This window comes from Sinocyclocheilus grahami, unplaced genomic scaffold (assembly GCF_001515645.1).
Source record: "Sinocyclocheilus grahami isolate Dianchi unplaced genomic scaffold, SAMN03320097.WGS_v1.1 scaffold129.1, whole genome shotgun sequence".
NCBI classification, from domain to species: domain Eukaryota; kingdom Metazoa; phylum Chordata; class Actinopteri; order Cypriniformes; family Cyprinidae; genus Sinocyclocheilus; species Sinocyclocheilus grahami.
The window spans coordinates 1,445,352-1,465,365 of NW_015505308.1; the positions used below are offsets into that span (position 1 = coordinate 1,445,352).

The following is a 20,014-nucleotide window of genomic DNA, read 5'->3' on the forward strand; positions in this document are numbered from 1 at the left end:
TCAAAAAGGATTGTTTACTGTAAAACTATACACTTTATTGTCATTGATAACCACTATAAGAACAATATATCTTAAGTTGTAAAATATTCACATATAGGCCTACACAACCGTTCCAAAGTTTAGGGTCAGTAAGATTTTTTTAGAAAAAATAATACTTTCATTTAGCAAGGATGCATAAAATTGATTGAAAGTGGCAAAGACATTTATGAAAAGACAAAAGATTTCTATTTCCAAATAATGCTTTCTATTCATCAAAGACAAAATGCATTACGGTTTTCACAAAAATATGAAGCAGCACAACTGTTTCAACATTGATAATAATAATAAATGTTTCTTGAACAGCAAATCAGCATATTAGAATGATTTCTGAAGGATCATGTGACACTGAAGACTGGAGTAATGATGCTGAAAATTCAGCTTTGATCACAGCAATAAATTACATTTTAATGTATATTTACATAGAAAACTGTTATTTTGAATTGCAATAATATTTCACAATTTTACTGTTTTTATTTTTTTTTTTATTTTTTTATCAAATAAATGTAGCTTTGGCGAACAGAAGAGACTTCTTTCAAAATTTTTTACCAGTGCCAAACTTTTGAACATTGGTGTAGCGAGACTGTCTTGATGTCATTTGCGATGCTTTATGGGAGCGAACAGCTGGTGGAAAATTTCCAGTAAATTTCGGGAATATTCCAGAAATTTTGGAAACTTTCCAGGATTTTTTGGAATATTCCAGGGATTTTTTTGAAAGTTCCCGGAAATTTACCGGAAATGTTCCACCCCTTTGCAACCCTAATGGTAACAGTGACTCTTCTAATTGGTGGATCTCTCTTCAGGATTATGGGTAGTGTCATTTTTCACACAGAATTTGAGTATTAAACAGTTTCTTTTTTAAAATTTTAAAGTTTAAATCTTGCTCACTTGTGTATTTACATCTAGATCTGTCTTGAGAAGTGCAGTGTTACAAATCAAAGTCTGAGAAAATTAAAGGGACTTCAGTGAAAGGGAACCTCTTGCTGGGAGGAATTGCAGAATGTTTATGTTGATGTTTGTGGCTTAAAAGTGATGGTTCAAAATGAAATGAAAATGAAATCAATGAAATCAAAAATGAAAATCGTCATCATGTACTCACCCTCAAGTTATTCCAAGCCTTTATGAGTTTCTTTCTTCGGTTGAACAAATAAATTCTGAAGAATGTTGGTAAACAAACAGTTGCCAGCAGCCATTGACTTCTATAGTATGGAGGGGGAAGTCATTGGCTGCCGGCAACTGTTTGTTTACCAACATTCTTCAGAATTTATTCTTTTGTGTTCAACTGAAGAAAGAAGCTCAACAATACAATACAATACAAAATACAACATACAATACAAATTAAGGGCGAGTAAATGATGACAGAATTTTCATTTTTGGGTGAACTATCCCTTTAAAAATTAGTTTGTATTGCATTGTTGTTATGGATGAGTACCGAGAACTGGTACGTAATTGGGTCGATACCGGAATACCGATAAGCTTCAGGACAAATGATACTGTTATCGATACTTGCGTTGTTTTATCTCCGTATACTTCAATGTTAACGACGAATTAGAAGCTGCTGCTTTCCTTCACTGAATGATGTGGCCGAATAAAAACTAGGTTGCACCAGTGTCAGATGCAATATATGCAGTAGTGTAATAGTGAACAAAGGAGTATATTATTATATTATTATATTACATTAGTAATATAATGAAACATTGACTAACAAAATACAACATCTACCTCAAGCAATGTGCTGTATTAGGCTATGTCTCCCGGCTCCAGCTCCAACCGAAACTCGCGAGACACATTCACATCAAATGTTGATTCGGTAGAGTTACACTCACGAGACTCTGCACTTATTCGCAGTCACAAAAGTACATTATTTCCGTGTGCTTTAAAGCCTTGCCGGCTAAACGTTTCATTTGTGTGCTGTTCTAAGGGGCCGTTCACATGTAGCGCCTAAAACGCGTGGAAAATGCTAGGTGCGCTGCTTTCTGCTTTTTCCCAATGTGTTCGGGTGCTTGCGCTCTGGAGGCCTCTGCCGTTGCTAAGCAACCATGACCTGCGCTCTCCATGAAGACGCGGAAGTTTCAGCAAAGGATAAATGGATTTGTAGCACTAAAAATCGCTTGCAGTAGCTCTGCTGCTAAATTTATTTAAAAATGGTTATCCCTGATCAGCTGTTCCTTCATCTTGGCTGAGCTTTCAATGTTGTTACGGGAAAAGGATGAAGCTGATTGGTTGGTTCTTGTCACATGACCCGCGGTGTGCTTGCTGCGTTCTAAAAAGTTGAAATGTTTTTATCTCGATGCGGTGCGGACGTGCCTGGAAAAAATGAGTGCCAAAACACTGTCAAAACACACAAGGTTTACATATAAACACAGTTAATTATGTCTAAAGTGAAAGTAAACAGTTGAGAGAAAAACAGATGCGTGCAGCTCTTAAAGCGGCAGTACTAAACATGCTGCCGCTTGTCATTAAAGAGATAGTTCACCCAAAAATATTTTATTCTGTCATTATTTACTCAGTCATGTTGTACCAAACATGTATTCATTTTTATTTACTCTTGTGCTGAACACAAAATAAGATATTTTGAAGTATATGGGTAACCAAACAGTTGCTGGTCCCCACTGACTTTAATAGTAGGAAAAAAGTATGAAAGTCACTGGGAACCAGCAACTGTTTAGTTTCCCACATTCTTCAAAATAACTTTTTATGTTCAGCAGAAGAAAGAAACTCATTCAGGTTTAAAACAACTTGAGAGTGAGTAAATGATGACACAATTTTCATTTCTGGGTGAACTATTCCTTTAATGTTAATAAAATAAAACACAAAGAGAAAAATAACCGGTTACAGTTGCTAAAGTTCAGCAGTAATAAGATAACTTTTTCAACAACTTTTCACTTCATATCTTTTTGCACCAAATAGTATCGATAACAGTATAGATAAGTACCGGTATCAATAAGCAGTATCGGTATCGATAAAATGTAAACGATACCCATCCCTAATTGGTGTGCTGAAAAACCACAATGTTAAAAACCAAAAGAGGTCTCTTTCAAAAAGCATCCTGTCCAGGGGCAGAAATGCTCCACCAGTCCGTCATCATCCGCTCACATCTGTCTTTGGTCTTGTGCCCAGACCACGTGCGCTCGTGGAACAGAGAGGTGTCTCGCGCGGTGGGAGGCGATGGTAATGCACACTTGTGCACGGAAGGCTCTCCCTCGCTCTCGCCCCCTTCCGATGGTGATTTCAAATAGCTGCCTTTCTCTCTCGTACCCTGCCGCCCCCCCTTCTGAGACCGGAGAGCTACACGGCAGCTGTGGGGCTGCGAGGGTTCAGCACAGGGGTCAACGACTCGCAGCTATTCAACTCCAAACACCACGGCCCAGAAAGAGAGGGCGGGATGCATTCAGCCACACAGGAGGCATGCTATTCTCTCGTGTTTTTCTCTTTCGCTTTCTGTTTTTTTTCTCCCATCTTCTCAACCGCCGCGGAGCAGACAGGCTGGGTAAGTGTGTCTCTCCAACCAACGTGCGAGTGCTAGTCACAGCGGACGCTTTTGATCACCTCACGTGTTTGCTTAGCTTTCAATTTACGCGGTTTCGGGGTCTGTTTGTGAGCGTGTCGTGGGCAGGACTGGACCTCGCTAGTGGTCATCTTCCTGCAGTCACGGACCGGATGTAAACAAACATAGCTCAGCTGGTGCCTGTGGCTTCCTGTGGCCTGTCAGATAAGGAGACGCTAATCACAGACCACACACACACACACACACATTGAGACCTGCGTGAACAGGTTTACAATGAGTGACGTCACTACTACGCAACTTGTACCTTATTTAATCGTTTTGAAATGTTATTTCATGCTGGGACAATGTTATTAAACTGTGAAGTTTTATCCTGGGTGATTTGTAAGGGAATTATCACTGTTGTTATTGCTTAGATTTGTTACAACTTGTTGGGGAGAGGTGTGCTAACGCTTTTCTGAGCATTCTGAGTCGAATTTTATAAAACTGATGAAGAAATCCCAGAGACTCGCATTGGAGGAGGGACCTGAGTCATATCTAGAGACCAGAATATCACAGAGACTTGAAGCTGCAGGACTCTTTTCACTTGGGCCAGTAAAAAAAAAAAAATCTAGCAACCGCATAGCAACACACTGAAAACCACTCGGAACACTTTAGAAACTGCATAGCAACACACTAAAAACATTCAGAACACTGCAGCAAATGGATAGCAACACACTTAAAACCATTTAGAACTCTCAAGAAACCTCTTAGCAACACACTAAAACACTCAGAACACCATAGCAACTGCATAGCAATACAATTAAACCCATTTAGAACTCTCTAGAATCCTCTTAAGTCCCCGATATACTCAAAACGAAGTTCTTTTTCGTTCTTCGTTTAGGGGTAAAACGAAGTTCGAAATGCGTGAGCAGCGGTATACTGCGGGGGAAGTCGTGGCCTAATGGTTAGAGAGTCGGACTCGTAACCCAAAGGTTAAGAGTTCGAGTCTCAGGTCCGGCAGGAATTGTAGGTGGAGGGAGTGAATGTACTGCGCTCTCTTCCACCTTCAATACCACGACTGAGGTGCCCTTGAGCAAGGCACCGAACCCCCAACTGCTCCCCGTGCGCCGCAGCATAAATGGCTGCCCACTGCTCCAGCTGTGTATGTTCACGGTGTGTGTGTGTTCACTGCTGTGTGTGTGCGCACTTAGGATGGGATAAATGCAGAGCACTAATTCCGAGTATGGGTAACCATTTCTTGGCCACATGTCACGTCACTTTCATGCTGTTAGCGAACATTCCGACACCGCCCACTCTGATGAAAGCGACGTTTAAATGAATATGTAAATATGTGCTGCGCGCTTCCTCTCAGTAACAAAATAAACACAACAAAAATGGAGAGAACAGCAAGAATTTTTTAAAATAAAAAGCATCTGTTCATAGCAACATGTGTATGTCTGCAAATTAGCACTCCCATGAAGTAACGTCACGTGTATTTACATGGCACTTTATTCAATATATTGCTTAAAAGCAATCAGCAGTATTAAACATGAAAAACAGTGTCAGTGTCTCATATCATCAAAAGCAAAACTTAATTTGCTACTATAAAGCGGCTCTCCTCTGCACGGACATCTCGCCTCCAAGGACTCGACAGATGAAATGAACTAGTGGTGGGTCGTTCTTGAACGATTCGTTCATTTTGAACGAATCTTTAATGTGACTCGGGAAGAACGAGTCGTCTCGGGGAGGGATTTGTTCAGTCGCGCATGCGCAACATCCTATAGGTTCTGTACTGGAATTAGTCAAGTAGTTCACCTGTTTCGAGTCTTTGGGTTTTTCCGAGTCGATCGTTCATCACGTGACAGCCCCATAAGCCCAAACCCGAAGACTTGTCAGATAAGAGGTGAGGTGAGCTAATCATAGACTGAAGACTCAGGTAAACAATTAATTAATCTTTTCTGTTTCTTATAGCAGTTTTGTATTGTTTGTAGTTTGATCAACGTTTGCGTAAGTAGTAGACTTGTTAGGGAAGTAACACGTAACATTTTAATTGTATTTTGCTAAAATGAACGAAATGACTCGAAAAAAGAATCGTTCATTTTGTTGAACGAGACTCAAAGTTCCGAGTCGGTAAAATGATCCGAACTTCCCATCACTAAAATGAACCCAGAGAAGAGTTCCGCGTGAAAGAAGGCGGAGCCTCAGCGCACACCTCCTATGACGTAATCGTCACGGACCAATGGTAGTACGAAGGTGTTTTGCAGCCGGAATGAACTTTTCCTAAAAGTTCGCTCTGGCAAGCCGTTTCGAACTCCCAAAACGAACTTTCTTTTGGTTCGAAGTGACGTCACATTAGTTCGTTCTTCGATTTCGCTTGAATTATATCAGGGCCATTAGCAACACACTAAAACACTCAGAACACCATAGCAACACAATTAAAACCATTTAGAACTCTCTAGAAACCTCATAGCAACACACTAAAAAAAAGACTCAGAAAACTGTAGCAACTGCATAGTGATGCCCTGGCGACCACACAAACCGAGATTTTGTATGGGCAACCATAATTTTTTCAGAAAATTAAGAAATCAGCAACCATATACCAACACACTTAAAAACCACTCAAAACACTTTAAGAACAGCATAGCAACACACACACACACACAAACCCTCAGAAATGCCTAGCAACCTCATAGCAACTCACTTAGATAAGATAATTGCGACCTTTTAATCTCACAATTCAGATTTTTTTTCTCCCAATTGCGAGTTTACATTTCACAGTTCTGACTTTGTTCCTCTGAGCTGCGTGATATAAACTCACAATTGAGAATTATAAAGTGAGAATTGAGTGATATAAAGTGAATCTTTTTTCCTCAGAATTGCAAGATAAACTTGCAATTGCGAGAAGAAAAATCTGAATTTCAAGTTGCGCAATTCTGACTCGCAATTGCAGATGTAAACTTGCAATTCTAAGAGAAAAAGTCGAAGTGCGAGATATAAACACGCAATTGCGAGAAAAAAAGTCAGAATTGTGAGAGAAAGTAGTTTCGTCTTTTCTATTTTTTTATTCAGTGGCGGAAACGGTCTTCCATACTGCCATGACATCAGTTGAGCTGAAGGAGAAAACCAAATTCAGAAGAAGACGGTTTATGCTAATGTCTGCTATAGGGCCCCTTGTGGCAACACTGAGAATGACCCATTCCAGAATGCATCAAATCAAACTAAAAGTGTTTGTGTTTAATTCCTTTTTGTATTTTGTGCATCTCAACATCCTCTTTAAAAGATTAGTTCACTTCTGAATTAAAATTTCCTCATAATGTTCTCACTCCCATGTCATCCAAGATGTTCATGTCTTTCTTTCTTCAGTCGAAAAGAAATTAAGGTTTTTGAGGAAAACATTCCAGGGTTTTTCTCTATGTAGTGGATTCAGTGGGGTTCACTGGGTGGAAGGTCCAAATTGCAGCTTCAGTGCAGCTTCAAAGTGTTCTACACGATCCCAGACGAGGAAGAAGGGTCTTATCTAGCGAAACGATCTGTCATTTTCTGAAACAAATTACAATTTATATACTTTTTAACCTCAAACGCTCATCTTGTCTAATTCTGCGTGAACTCTGTGCATTCCGGTTCATGACAGTTAGGGTATATCGAAAAACTCCCATCTCATTTTCTCCTCCAACTTCAAAATCGTTCTAAATCGTCCTACATCGCTGTTTTACCGTTTTTTGTAAACGGCGTTTGACCTTCTTTGCACGTTCACTTTGTAAACACTGGGTCGGTACTTCTGAAGCGATGTAGAACGATTAGAGGAGAAAATGAGATGGGAGTTTTTCGATATACCCTAACTGTTTCGAATGGGACTGCACAGAGTACGCATGCGCATTGCAGAGCTACACAAGACAAGTGTTTGAGGTTAAAAAGTATATAAATTGTAATTTTTTTTAGAAAATGACAGATCGTTTCGCTAGATAAGACCCTTCTTCCTCGTCTGGGATCGTGTAGAACGCTTTGAAGCTGCACTGAAGCTGCAATTTGGACCTTCCACCCAGTGAACCCCACTGAATCCACTACATAGAGAAAAACCCTGGAATGTTTTCCTCAAAAACCTTAATTTCTTTTCGACTGAAGAAAGAAAGACATGAACATCTTGGATGACATATGGGGTTGAGAAAATAATGAGGACATTTTAATTCAGAAGTGAACTAATCCTTTAAGACACACCAACTGTAATTGTTTAGTCTTCAGATGATTTTAGCAGCATCAGAACCATACCTGTGAACACGATGGACTTTGGCCTTTTTATTTTTTTGACTCCGTCCAGCTGCACGGGATACATTTACAGGCGTATTTACACACCTGCCTCGTATTCAGACCAACCCAACGCTGAATTCCCCCTGCGGCCAGAGCAGACGGGCCATTGTTTCTCTCTTTTGGTCGGCAGTCAGACTTTGTTGCGAGCGAGGGGTTCTCCCCGTCCAAACAGCCTCTGAAATCAGCTCTTTTGAGACCTCGTGAACGCTGTTGTGGCTCTTGGCTGAGATTTGCTGGCAGACGAGACACAATGCGAAGACCAAGGCTGGTTAGTGAGCTGCCAAATTGAGCCAGAAGCATTATTATTATTATTATTATTCACTTTGAAAATAAACAAGGACTTTTTTTGTTTTTTAGTACAGTAATCTGGCTCAGTGTAGTGTTTTGAAACCCCATGCATCAGTTATATGTTGTAGGCCCCTAATTTGTGTTGTGATAATGTGTGTTTGTAATTGCAGGTAGTTGGGGAATAGTTGAACACTGAGTAGAGAGGACCGCGTCCACCTCGAGCCCTCCAGAGCCATGCATAGCAAGAACCGTAAGTGTATTAACACCCGTCTCAGAGTCTTTTTTTCTTAAATGTTCTACATGTAGAATCCAGTATGTCAGTTTGAACTGGAAATATAAAATGAAGCAACATGATAAGTATTGCAAAGATTTCAATGTGCCATTGAGCGTGTCGTTAAACTAGTTTCACAAACCTGCTGGAGTTTTAAGAAAGAGTTGTTTAATAGTATCTCTTGTTTAAACGGCAGCATAAATAGTGTCAGAGTTTCTGTGAATCAGTTCAAACTGTCCATTGGAGTGAATAAACCCAATAATTTCAATGAGTTATCATGCAAAAATATTTAACAGAAGTGGCATTTTTTCATGTATTAAATGTTTTAGTAAGTTACATAGGTAAAACTTATGTAGGTAAATAGTGCTTAATAATAAAAGATTTATATGCGCCAATATAAGAATGAAAATGTTATATTATAATAGTGAAAAACGGTGTGGAAAAGATGTCTTGATTATTTTTAACTAGATTTTATTGTATTATACTTGTTGAAAAAAATATGTAAAAAATGTATATATTTTATTAATTTATATTTTATATATAATTTTTTATTTTACTACAACCGCTTTATTGCATACTGTTTTCATTTACATGTTACCACTTTCACTTTTAGAACTGTAGTTTCATTTTCAGCCCTGGATCCCTCAACATACATATTATTACAACTGAAAAAGAAACATGTCTTGAATATTGCAAGTGGGTTTGTTGAATATTAGGAGATGAACATAAGTGTTCACACTTCAGAAATACTATTATTGAAAGTATTTTTTATGTACTATGATTTGGGACGCACTAATATTAATCTTTCATAATGTATAGAATAGATTTGTATATTATTTGGGACTCAGTCCATTAGTTTAGCTTCCTGTACAGATGCTCCTGATCTTCTGACGGTTGTATTCCTGTGTCAGAGAGGAGACACTGCTCACCCAGCAGCTCCAGGACCCCTCTAGTTCCTGTCAAGGCCAAGATGTCGGTGGGCCAGAGCGAGGTGGAGGCCCTTCCCTTCAGGGTTCCTTGCGATTACCCACACTCACGCTTCAGCAAGGCGCCGCTGGCCGTCTATCCACCCAAAGGAGCCCGAGCCAAAGCCTGGTGGGTAAAACACCCCCCTCCCCCCATCCATCCAATCATACATGCTTCGTCTGACAAACTGGATTATTGGTGAAATTTAGTAGTGGTCGACCGATATGGGTTTTTTGACAGCCGATGCCGAGATCTTGGAAAGCAGGGTGGCCGATATAAAGCCGATATAATTAGATTTATTTTCAGTTATATTTAAGACATTTTAAATAATTTGAAAATGGATTTAAAATAATTGTATTTAGAAGACAAAGCATTTTTCACAAATAAGTAAATATTTAATAAAAATCTAATTATAAAGGAAGTAAACACTGTAACCAACTGGGCACTCAGTATTCTGGGAAGTTTGTGTGCATTAGAAATCTTTTTTCTTTTCTTTTTTTCAAATAAAGCCAAGGTAACACTCATTTTACATACAGCATGCAATGAAAATGACATGAATATGACAGCGGGCAAATGCATAAAGCACAGCATAATTTGAAATCACTAGTTTGATATCACTATATTATATATTTATTTGATATATATTTGAAATCACTGGCATTCACTCAGCGCCGTCAAAATAAAAGTCCCGCCTCGAACACATCGGCCAACCAGAAAAACGTATCGGCTGATGCTGATATTTGCAAAATGCCAAATATCGGTCGACCACTAAAATTTAGTATTGTAGAGAGTGCGTGATAAAGCAAAGTGTTCGTAAACATCAACTACTGCTCCATATTCCCACCACAAATGTTTTAATTAATGTTGTAATAAGACTTTCCTGACATATTTAAAATGAAACAGTTAATATAAATTTATGTGGTTTATTAATAAATTTTTCAGTGCAAAATTATTTACAGAAACATTAGATTATACTAATAATCAATGTTTAAAATGCCACCTATACATATAATAGATTAGAATAGAACTTTTATTTTATTGCTCATGAAAGAAGAGCACTTAATTTATAATAAAGCTCTTGATTTACCCCAAATTTTGATGTAAAAAATTATTTTAATAAAGTTAAATGTAAGCATGTGGTGAACATTTTATATGTCAACATTAATATTTGTTTGGCTGTGTTCATTATGTTCAGATATTACATTTTAGAGAAATGTGTACAGCGTAGTCATATTTGATCAAAATTAATTATGTAATATATAAATATTTATAGTATTTACACTACTGTTCAAAAGTTTGGAGTAAGTATGTTTTAAAAAAAATATTTTAAAGTCTCTTCTGCTCACCAAGGATGCATTTATTTGATTAAAAAAATACAGTAAAAGCAGTAATATTGTGAAATATTATTACAATTTAAAATATATTCTGTTTGAATATATTTTAAAATGTAATTTATTTCTGTGATGTAAAGCTGAATTGTCAGCATCATTACTCCAGTCTTAAGTGTCACGTGATCCTTCAGAAATCATTCTAATATGCTGATTTGCTGCTCAAGAAACATGATTATCATCTCATTATTTGTAGAAACTGTGGTGCATATTTCTCAGGATTCTTTGATAAATAGAAAGTTTTTTTTGGTCACTTTTGATCAATTTAATGCATTTCCTTTGAATTGTAATTCTGGAAATCCACTTCCTCTCTTTCCAATTTATGCCAATGCAAATTATAATTCGACCTCCTGTGGTTGTGACCAATTTTTCAATTCAAATTCTCACTCATAAATTGAAAGGAAGTTGATTTGACTTTATGTTTGGAAATTGTACTCTATGTAAGTTAAAAACTTAAAAATACGCGATCTGTTTTCTCTAGCGTGTCTTTACCTGTGGTGAGTCTGGAGAAGATGCCGTGTTTCAGCCGAACAGAGGGAGCGCACATCAAAGTCACCTCCACGTCTCCCACGGCGGGTTGTTCTCTTTCTTTCTCTGCCACGTCTTCCTCTCCATCTTCCGCTCCTCTCAAGTCCTCCTTGACGTCACCAGCATCTCACAAGAACCAGGAGAAGTTCCTGAACGGTCGCGGTCCTGTGACGCCTCGCTCCACCACGCCTCCATCGCTGATTGACAGGCGGCCCAGCCCGTCACGGTCGCCCTTGGAGAAACGGCCCGCCCCCTCGCCCTCCCCACAGGACAGGAGACCCGCGGCCTCCACGTCTCCATCTCCATCCCCGTCGGACCGGAGACCGATAGTCCCTCCTTCTCCCCCAGACAAGAAGCATCAGAACGGAGCCAAAGGCGGGCGGCACCGGAGAGTGTCGGGTGAGTAGCAAACGTTTGTTTAATATATCTTTTGCGTGTTTTGAAACAAGAAGAAATGCATTTGCAGCACATTTTACTTCTGTTTTTTTAGAAATTCAGCTGGAAATAATGTAGGAAACGAGACGGTGGGGCTTTGATATTAACATAAAAACTGAAAATTAGAAATGAATGTGCCTAATAAAGTATAATTTTAATGAAAAATGTTTAGATTATTTTTTTGTACTGTATGTTTTATGTGGTTATATGCACTGTTTTTATTGTTTAGTTTAAAATATTAAAAATAATTTTTGTTAATTAAAATATAGCTGTAATAAAATATAAATAATAGAAGGAAAATTTAAGCAAATACATTTCTAATTTTCATTTTTATGTTCAATAAAACAGAATTTTAATGAAAAATAGTTTTCCTTGATATTTTTAGTACTGCATGTTTTATATGGTTATTAGCAGTGTTGTTTTAGTTAACTAAAACGAAAAATCATTTTCGGTATCTAAAATAGAGCTGAAATAAAAATATACATAAATATTAGAAGGAAAATTTAAAAATGAAAATGTGAAATAATGCTTTGGGACTAACTGAAATAAAATAAACTGAAGCACTTAAAACTACTAAAACTGAAACTGACATAAAAAAATAAATGAAAGCTAAATAGAAAAAAATGAATGTAAAAAAAATTAACACTTATTATTTGTGTATATTGTGTATATAATCCTGAGTTTAGCCCTTCTGGATTCCCACACATTATTGCTTAAGTTTTGTTGTTGTTAAATACATTTTATATACTTTTAAAAAAGAGGAAGGGAAAAATAAAACAAAGCAAAATGCTGAACAAAAATAAATAAATAAATACATTTTTCAAACCTGAGTTCTGTGGTTTATGGTTTGTAGGCTTGTCGTTCGTCTGGAAGCATGAATGTTTAGTCATAACTGGCCTCTGCTAACGGTTTAGCGTTGAGTGGAGACCCGGTCAGTCGTCTCTCTCCGTATGTTGTTTACTGGGCTCTCGGCCCCACCGGAGGTTTGATTTATGCTGTGTAATTGGCTGTTCTCGGTCGCCAGATCCACAGTCACTCATGTTCTATTACAGAGAGTTTGAGCTAGTTTAAGTGTTTATGTGAGCTGCGGATAGCACTGTGAGCTGGACTGCATTGTTTTAATCATGATTCCCAGTAAAACGCCTCACTGTCTGCCATCTACATAGACGGCATCCTAAACGAGAAGAAACCTGGGAAATAACTAGAAATGTTTAGAGACTCTTGCACAAAAGAAATGCACAAGATATTCAGTGAAAACTCACAATTGATTCCAGTGCATTACTGCATTTCATGAAATGAATGCATTGTACTTAACTAAAAATACATAATAAATAAATATGTTTTATATATGCAATGCATTTATTTGTTTATATATACATATATAAATATAAAGGAAAAAATTATATAATATATCATGTGTATATATTAAATACAAAATATAATTTATAATATATATTTATAATATTTATAATTATAATACTTACAATTATAAACATAATATAGTAATAAAATATTAGATATATATATATATAGTTAATAATATAATAATATAGTTATTTTCAGCCAAATATGAAGTCATATTCTGTTTTGTTGTGCAGGGAGAGTGTTTGATCCTAATAAACACTGTGGGGTTTTGGACCCAGAGACAAAGCGCCCTTGCACTCGATCTTTAACCTGTAAGGTTGGTATCGTTACTCATTAGTGTGTAATTTTATCATATCTGTCCAGTGATCATTGTGGTGGTGTTCATAACATTGTCTGTGTATGTTGTAGACTCACTCTCTAACCCATCGGCGAGCCGTCCTGGGACGGAGGAAAGATTTCAACATCCTTCTAGCGGAGCATAAGGGCCGGGCGAAGGAGAAGGAGACGGGGCAAAAAAAGGAAGCTCAAGCAGGCAGCCAATCAGTGCAGGTCACACAGTTACATGATGCAGCAACCAGCCTATCCACAAGCTGTAGCAATGCCAAGACCACGCCCACTCTCAAACTGCAGCTGGCCAATTCACACTTACACAGGTACATACTGCTGACTACATGACAGCCAGTGACTCTACTGAACAGAACTGTATAAATTGATTCACAGATTTTACTTAAAGGGGTCATATGATGCGATTTCAAGTTTTCGTTTTTTGGAGTGTTACAAGCTCTTGATGCATAAAGAAGATCTGTAAAGTTGCAAAGACTAAAGTCTCAAATCCAAAGAGATATTTTCTCTAAAAGTTAAGAGTCAGTCACACCTACCTAAAACGGCTCGTTCTAACACGCCCCCACATGTCTACATCACTATGTGGGAAGATTTGCATAACGCCGCCCAAATGTTCACGCAGAACTTTTATTCTACTTTTATTCTCGCTGTAGTATTGTTGCTGCCGCCGCCATGTCGTGAAGGCGCTGTGTTTCGTTGTGAAAGAGAAACTACTTTGTTTGGTCTTCCAAAAGAGGACGTTATCCGCTTCGTCATGCCTGGAGCTGATCCGCGCTGGTTGCTGAGGAAATACATCAACTTCGCGCTGTGGATCGCCAGATCGGCTTTCACCGTGGACGAGTCCAGCCCGGGGTCGTCACATGTGGTTGCCGCACGCCTCCTTCGTCGAGTCCGCCGGCCTCCGCTCACTCAAGCCCGTCGTGTGTGACGCTGTGTTTCATTGTGAAAGCTAAACTACTTTGTTTGGTCTTCCAAAAGAGGACACGACTAGAAATCAGTGGTTAAGTTGTAGCGCCGGGACACGGCATCACAGTATGATAAGGGGCGTAACATTTCCGTCACACGCTTGAGGTATTCGGCCAATCACAACGCACTGGATAGCTGGCCAATTAGAGCACACCTTGCTTTTCAGAACGATGAGCTTTGTAAAAATCGACTCGTTTCAGAAAGGCGGGGCATAGAGGAAAAACAATAATGTACAGTATGTGGAAAATAATGTTTTTTGAACCTTAAACCGCATAAACACATTGCATTACACCAAATACACAACATAATGTTATTTTTAGCAGCATCATATGACCCCTTTAATATTATGCTGAAATAAATATTTTCACTATCATATATCACATATTATCACTGTGATAATATGATGATGAATATTAATATTAGAAGGGCAACTTAAAAAAGAAAATTTGAAATGTTGCTTGACAGCTAACTGAAATAAAATAAGTTGAAGTTGAAGTACTAAAACTATTAAAACTGAAATAGAAAAAAAACTAAATAAAATATTAATAAATAAAACAAAACAAAATGGAAAAATAAAAAAAGCAAAAGTACATAAAAAATTACAAAAACTTAAAAAAGAAAACATAAAACAAAAACTAATTCAAAACATTAATAAATACTAAAATGGTATATGTGACCCTGGAGCACAAAAGCAGTGTTAAGTCGCTGGGGTATATTTGTAGCAATAGCCAAAAATACATTGTATGGGTCAAAATTATTGATTTTTCCTTTATGCCAAAAATCATTAGCATATTAAGTAAAGATCATGTTTTATGAAGATATTTTGTAAATATCCTACTGTAAATATATTAAAACGTAATTTTTGATTATTAATATGCATTGCTAAGAACTTCATTTGGACGGCTTTAAAGGTGATTTTCTCAATATTTAGATTTTTTTTGCACCCTCAGATTCCAGATTTTCAAATAGATGTATCTCGGCCAAATATTGTCCTATCCTAACAAACCATACATCAATGGAAAGATTATTTATTTCAATTTAAAAAAATTGACCCTTATGACTGGTTTTGTGCTCCAGGCTCACATATAAATAATACAAAACTAACCATGGTCATTTGTCTATATTGTGTGCATAGAATGAGTTTGGCCCTTAAAAAATAAATATAATAGTAAAGTATATAAATAATAATAAAATATAACTTACTTGATTAAAAAAATGAGAATCAGAAGAATGTTTTTCCTCGAGTGTCATCAGTCTTTTATTTGCAGAGCGTCTGGTGCAGTCGTGTTCAGCTCTGCGCCCGTTCCTCCTCCTGAACCTGTGCCCGGCTGGCAGCATCTGTCCAGCGATGAAGGAGAAACTGACCTCCCTGAGGAGTCCGAGAGGCTGCTGTGCCACTATTCTCCACAGCACCCACGACCCCTGAGCGTGAGCTGAGCCAAACCACTACATTACAAAACATTTGTCCCATTTTGGGACCCTGTATATTAAAAAGCATTTTAAAAATGGAGTAATATAACGTGGCACCTCATTCTGTCTTGTCTTAGTGCTGTGCGTTCAGCAGTCGCTTGATGGGACGGGGTCACTATGTGTTCGACAGGCGGTGGGACCGGGTGCGGCTGGCGCTCCACTGCATGGTGGAAAAACACGTCAACTCTCTCATGTGGAGGTGAGCGTCCCGCATGACCCACAGTTACATGTTTGTCTGTCTGCTCGCACAATTATTGCTTATGAATTTATGGGTGGATATGTTCTGTTCACTTTTTTCCTTAATAGGGTGAATCTCACAAATGCTTTCAAATATTGGGTTTGTATTTCACTCCAAAATCACAAAAAAAAAACAGCATTAAGAAAGTAAGGACTTGTTACAGCAAATTATTTTTATTTGGACATTATTTTCATTAACAGTTATTCAATTATTACTAATAGTAATAATAATAATTATAATATTACAATTTATATTTAATAATGCTATACAAATATAACCAGTTTAAAATGTTGCAATGCGCAAATCTGACTGAACCTCAAAATAGGCTTCATTTTCTTTAAGCTAAATATTATTTTCACCAAAATATCATAAGACGTTAAATATATTTTAGAATTAAGAAAAAAAAGTCAAATCAAGATTCTGACATTTATTGTCATGATGTTTTATTTTTTATGACGTTATTAAACAAATCATTAAACATAGTTTTTTTATTTTTTTTTATTAATAATAGTTTTTAAAAATCATTAAACTGAATAAAGTCATTAAATATGATTGTTAATTGATAGTAAATAATAAATAAACATTAAAACTATTTCTTATTAAACATTGTCATGGTGGTTTAGCACATTGACAAATATTTTTTTATTTAATAATAATTAAATAATTAATATTTTTACAATTATTCTGTAATATGACATAATTCATGTTTAATAATAATGAATATTAAATAACAATAATACAGCTATAAATCATATATATATAAAAATATAACTTCACGAAAATAATATTGCTTCATTTTCTTTATGCAAAATATAATTTTTCTTTTTTTTTTAATTTGGTGAGGTTTTTCTCATAAGCCTTTAATTTTTGCTGAAATGAATTAAGTGAATGTTAACGGCTTCAGTTGAGCTGTGTAGTTGTAGTGCTTGAATGGCTTTACAAAGGCACAGACGTTTTCTTTCACTCAGTAACCACACAACATTTAGGTTAACATGCCACATGGTTTCCTACCACACACTGGTGATGTCATATCCTGTTTCTCACAGGAAAGTCCCCCTAGCGGTGGAGAGCGTGACAAGCCCGACTGAAGTTTCTCCCCTCGGCTCTCCGTTCGTCTCCAGCCACGCGCTCACGGCTCCTCTGGACGGCGTCTCCATGGTCTCATACTCCACCTCCTTCTCTCATAACGGAGGTGGGGTTTTCTGCATCCGGGACCCCGAACCCAGACCCAGACCACAGCGGAATAAACCGGCTAAGCCGCCCAAAGCCTCAGGGGACGGAACAGGATCTAAAAAGCGGAAAGCGCCTCCCGCCTCTGAGTCACGAAAGAGCGGGACCAGCGGGAACAGCTACCATCTGCCACTGGGCGCAGCGCACATCAGTAACGGGACGGCGGCCCTTAGCGTGCGGGCCAAGCAACGGCCGGGGGGCCAGGGGCCGAGGGACCAAGACAGGGACGGGAGCGTGGAGCTGTCCCTCCCGCAAGCGCTCACCGGGGATCACGGGGGCGTCTCGTCCCACAGCCCGCTGCCCTACGGATCCTCTGATGGGAGGAAGAGGAAGAGCTCTGGCTCGAGCGCCGGCAGCGACAAACCCAGCAAAAGCACCAAATCCACAGCACTGGATGGGATATTCAGGAAGAGCAGCAGCGGTTTGCTGTCGTCAGCCGCCGAATCGCCCCACAGCGCCCTCCCCAGACAGGTAAAACAGATGCGAGAGTGAATTTTCAGCATGACAAGATGTTAAAAAAATGCAGCAATGTATCTTTATAGACCCCTCAAAGAGATTCAGATTTTTTTTCATGTTGGTTTTTCCACTGAAAAACACTCATTCAATCAATATGACATAAGATATATTAATATTTTGTATATAAAATTATAAAAAAATATATCTTATAAAATATTAAAGAATTTCAGTATGTGATTTGCAGGCCTGGAAAAGATTTAGAATTTTTTTAATAGTTTTTAGTTTTTTATAATATATATTTTTAATAAAATATATATATATATATATATATTTTTTTTTTAAATAAAGTAGAAAATATTTATATATATATATAGATCTCGTGGCACCTTTCAGATGTATTTGCATTACACTGGCTCGTTCTCAAGTGGTGGAATGTAAGATGTTTTATGTTCACATCAGGCAAGTGGCCGCATAAGCAGGAAAATTACGCAGTGTAGTCTTTATCCAGTCATAAAAACAGAATTCACAGTTTAACGTGGAATGTCACGGAATTTGTCAAATTTTGAATGAATTAATCAAAAGTAGGTCATCACACTTAAATCAAATTACGATATGGACTAGTATCTGTAAACATTAAGCTGCAAAAGTCAATGTAAATATGAATCCTGCATGTTCTGCGTGTCTCTGTTAATGAATGGCGCAGACGCGCGGTTTCATTTACTACACACACACTGAAGCGCGCCTGACACTCGCGGTGATTTCAGCGTCTGTCGTCTCACTAAATGAGGACGTAAACACATGAACAACATCTCCAGAACTGCTCTGAGAGTCACTTCATGAGCATTTTAGCGTTTGATTTGAGTAAAACTAGCGTCATATCTCATACACAGAACTGTAAAGATATTCACGGCAACCCGTCAAAATAAAAGTCCGGTTTATTTTGAAGACATTGTGCCTATTACTATTTTTCTGTAGAATGTACATAGCCTACTACTACTACTACTACTAAAATGAAACAAACATTATTTTTTTAAGGAAAAATATTTTCCTCTTTGTTTGCCAAAAAATCTTGTTTGCTTAATTTTCAATAATTAAAAGATAAATGATAAATTAAATTCATGTTTTATGCCTTCATTTGATAACCATAAAAATGTAAATACACAACACAGAATTTCTGAGGGGGAAAAAAATTCATAAGGCTACTTTAAGAAAAAGTTTTTTAAAATAAAGTAGAAAATATTTATATATATATATAGATCTCGTGGCACCTTTCAGATGTATTTGCATTACACTGGCTCGTTCTCAAGTGGTGGAATGTAAGATGTTTTATGTTCACATCAGGCAAGTGGCCGCATAAGCAGGAAAATTACGCAGTGTAGTCTTTATCCAGTCATAAAAACAGAATTCACAGTTTAACGTGGAATGTCACGGAATTTGTCAAATTTTGAATGAATTAATCAAAAGTAGGTCATCACACTTAAATCAAATTACGATATGGACTAGTATCTGTAAACATTAAGCTGCAAAAGTCAATGTAAATATGAATCCTGCATGTTCTGCGTGTCTCTGTTAATGAATGGCGCAGACGCGCGGTTTCATTTACTACACACACACTGAAGCGCGCCTGACACTCGCGGTGATTTCAGCGTCTGTCGTCTCACTAAATGAGGACGTAAACACATGAACAACATCTCCAGAACTGCTCTGAGAGTCACTTCATGAGCATTTTAGCGTTTGATTTGAGTAAAACTAGCGTCATATCTCATACACAGAACTGTAAAGATATTCACGGCAACCCGTCAAAATAAAAGTCCGGTTTGATTTGAAGACATTGTGCCTATAATAATTTTTCAGTAGAATGTACATAGCCTACTACTACTACTACTACTAAAATGAAACAAACATTATTTTTTTAAGGAAAAATATTTTCCTCTTTGTTTGCCAAAAAATCTTGTTTGCTTAATTTTCAATAATTAAAAGATTAAAAGATAATTAAATTCATGTTTTATGCCTTCATTTGATAACCATAAAAATGTAAATACACAACACAGAATTTCTGAATTTCTGAGGAATTCAAAAGGCTACTTTAAGAAAAAATATGCAAAACGTTTTATGCATTCAAATAATTAGACATGCTAAAACACAGAATTTGGTAACAATAAAACATATAAATAATATGGTGAGAAAAAATAAAACATTTCATAGGGCCCTAAACATGTAATTTTTGTTAAACTTTTAATAAA

The 20,014-nt window shown here is 37.3% G+C and overlaps 1 protein-coding gene across 4 annotated transcripts in view; it reads left to right on the forward strand.

Moving 5' to 3' along the window:
* Window positions 1-20,014, forward strand: part of LOC107590536 (ataxin-7-like protein 1) — a 34,374-nt gene that overhangs the window by 7,530 nt on the left and 6,830 nt on the right. For 3 of the 4 annotated variants that reach the window (XM_016279341.1, XM_016279343.1, XM_016279342.1), the window contains 8 exons: window positions 8,287-8,366; window positions 9,299-9,482; window positions 11,223-11,668; window positions 13,303-13,385; window positions 13,478-13,722; window positions 15,646-15,805; window positions 15,925-16,046; window positions 17,132-17,786. In XM_016279341.1, coding sequence (XP_016134827.1) covers window positions 8,351-8,366; window positions 9,299-9,482; window positions 11,223-11,668; window positions 13,303-13,385; window positions 13,478-13,722; window positions 15,646-15,805; window positions 15,925-16,046; window positions 17,132-17,786 — 1,911 coding nt within the window. In that variant the 5' untranslated portion in view covers window positions 8,287-8,350. Of the gene's footprint in view, window positions 1-8,027; window positions 8,097-8,286; window positions 8,367-9,298; window positions 9,483-11,222; window positions 11,669-13,302; window positions 13,386-13,477; window positions 13,723-15,645; window positions 15,806-15,924; window positions 16,047-17,131; window positions 17,787-20,014 lie in introns of those variants that run through there. The other variant, XM_016279344.1, reaches the window with a different exon arrangement.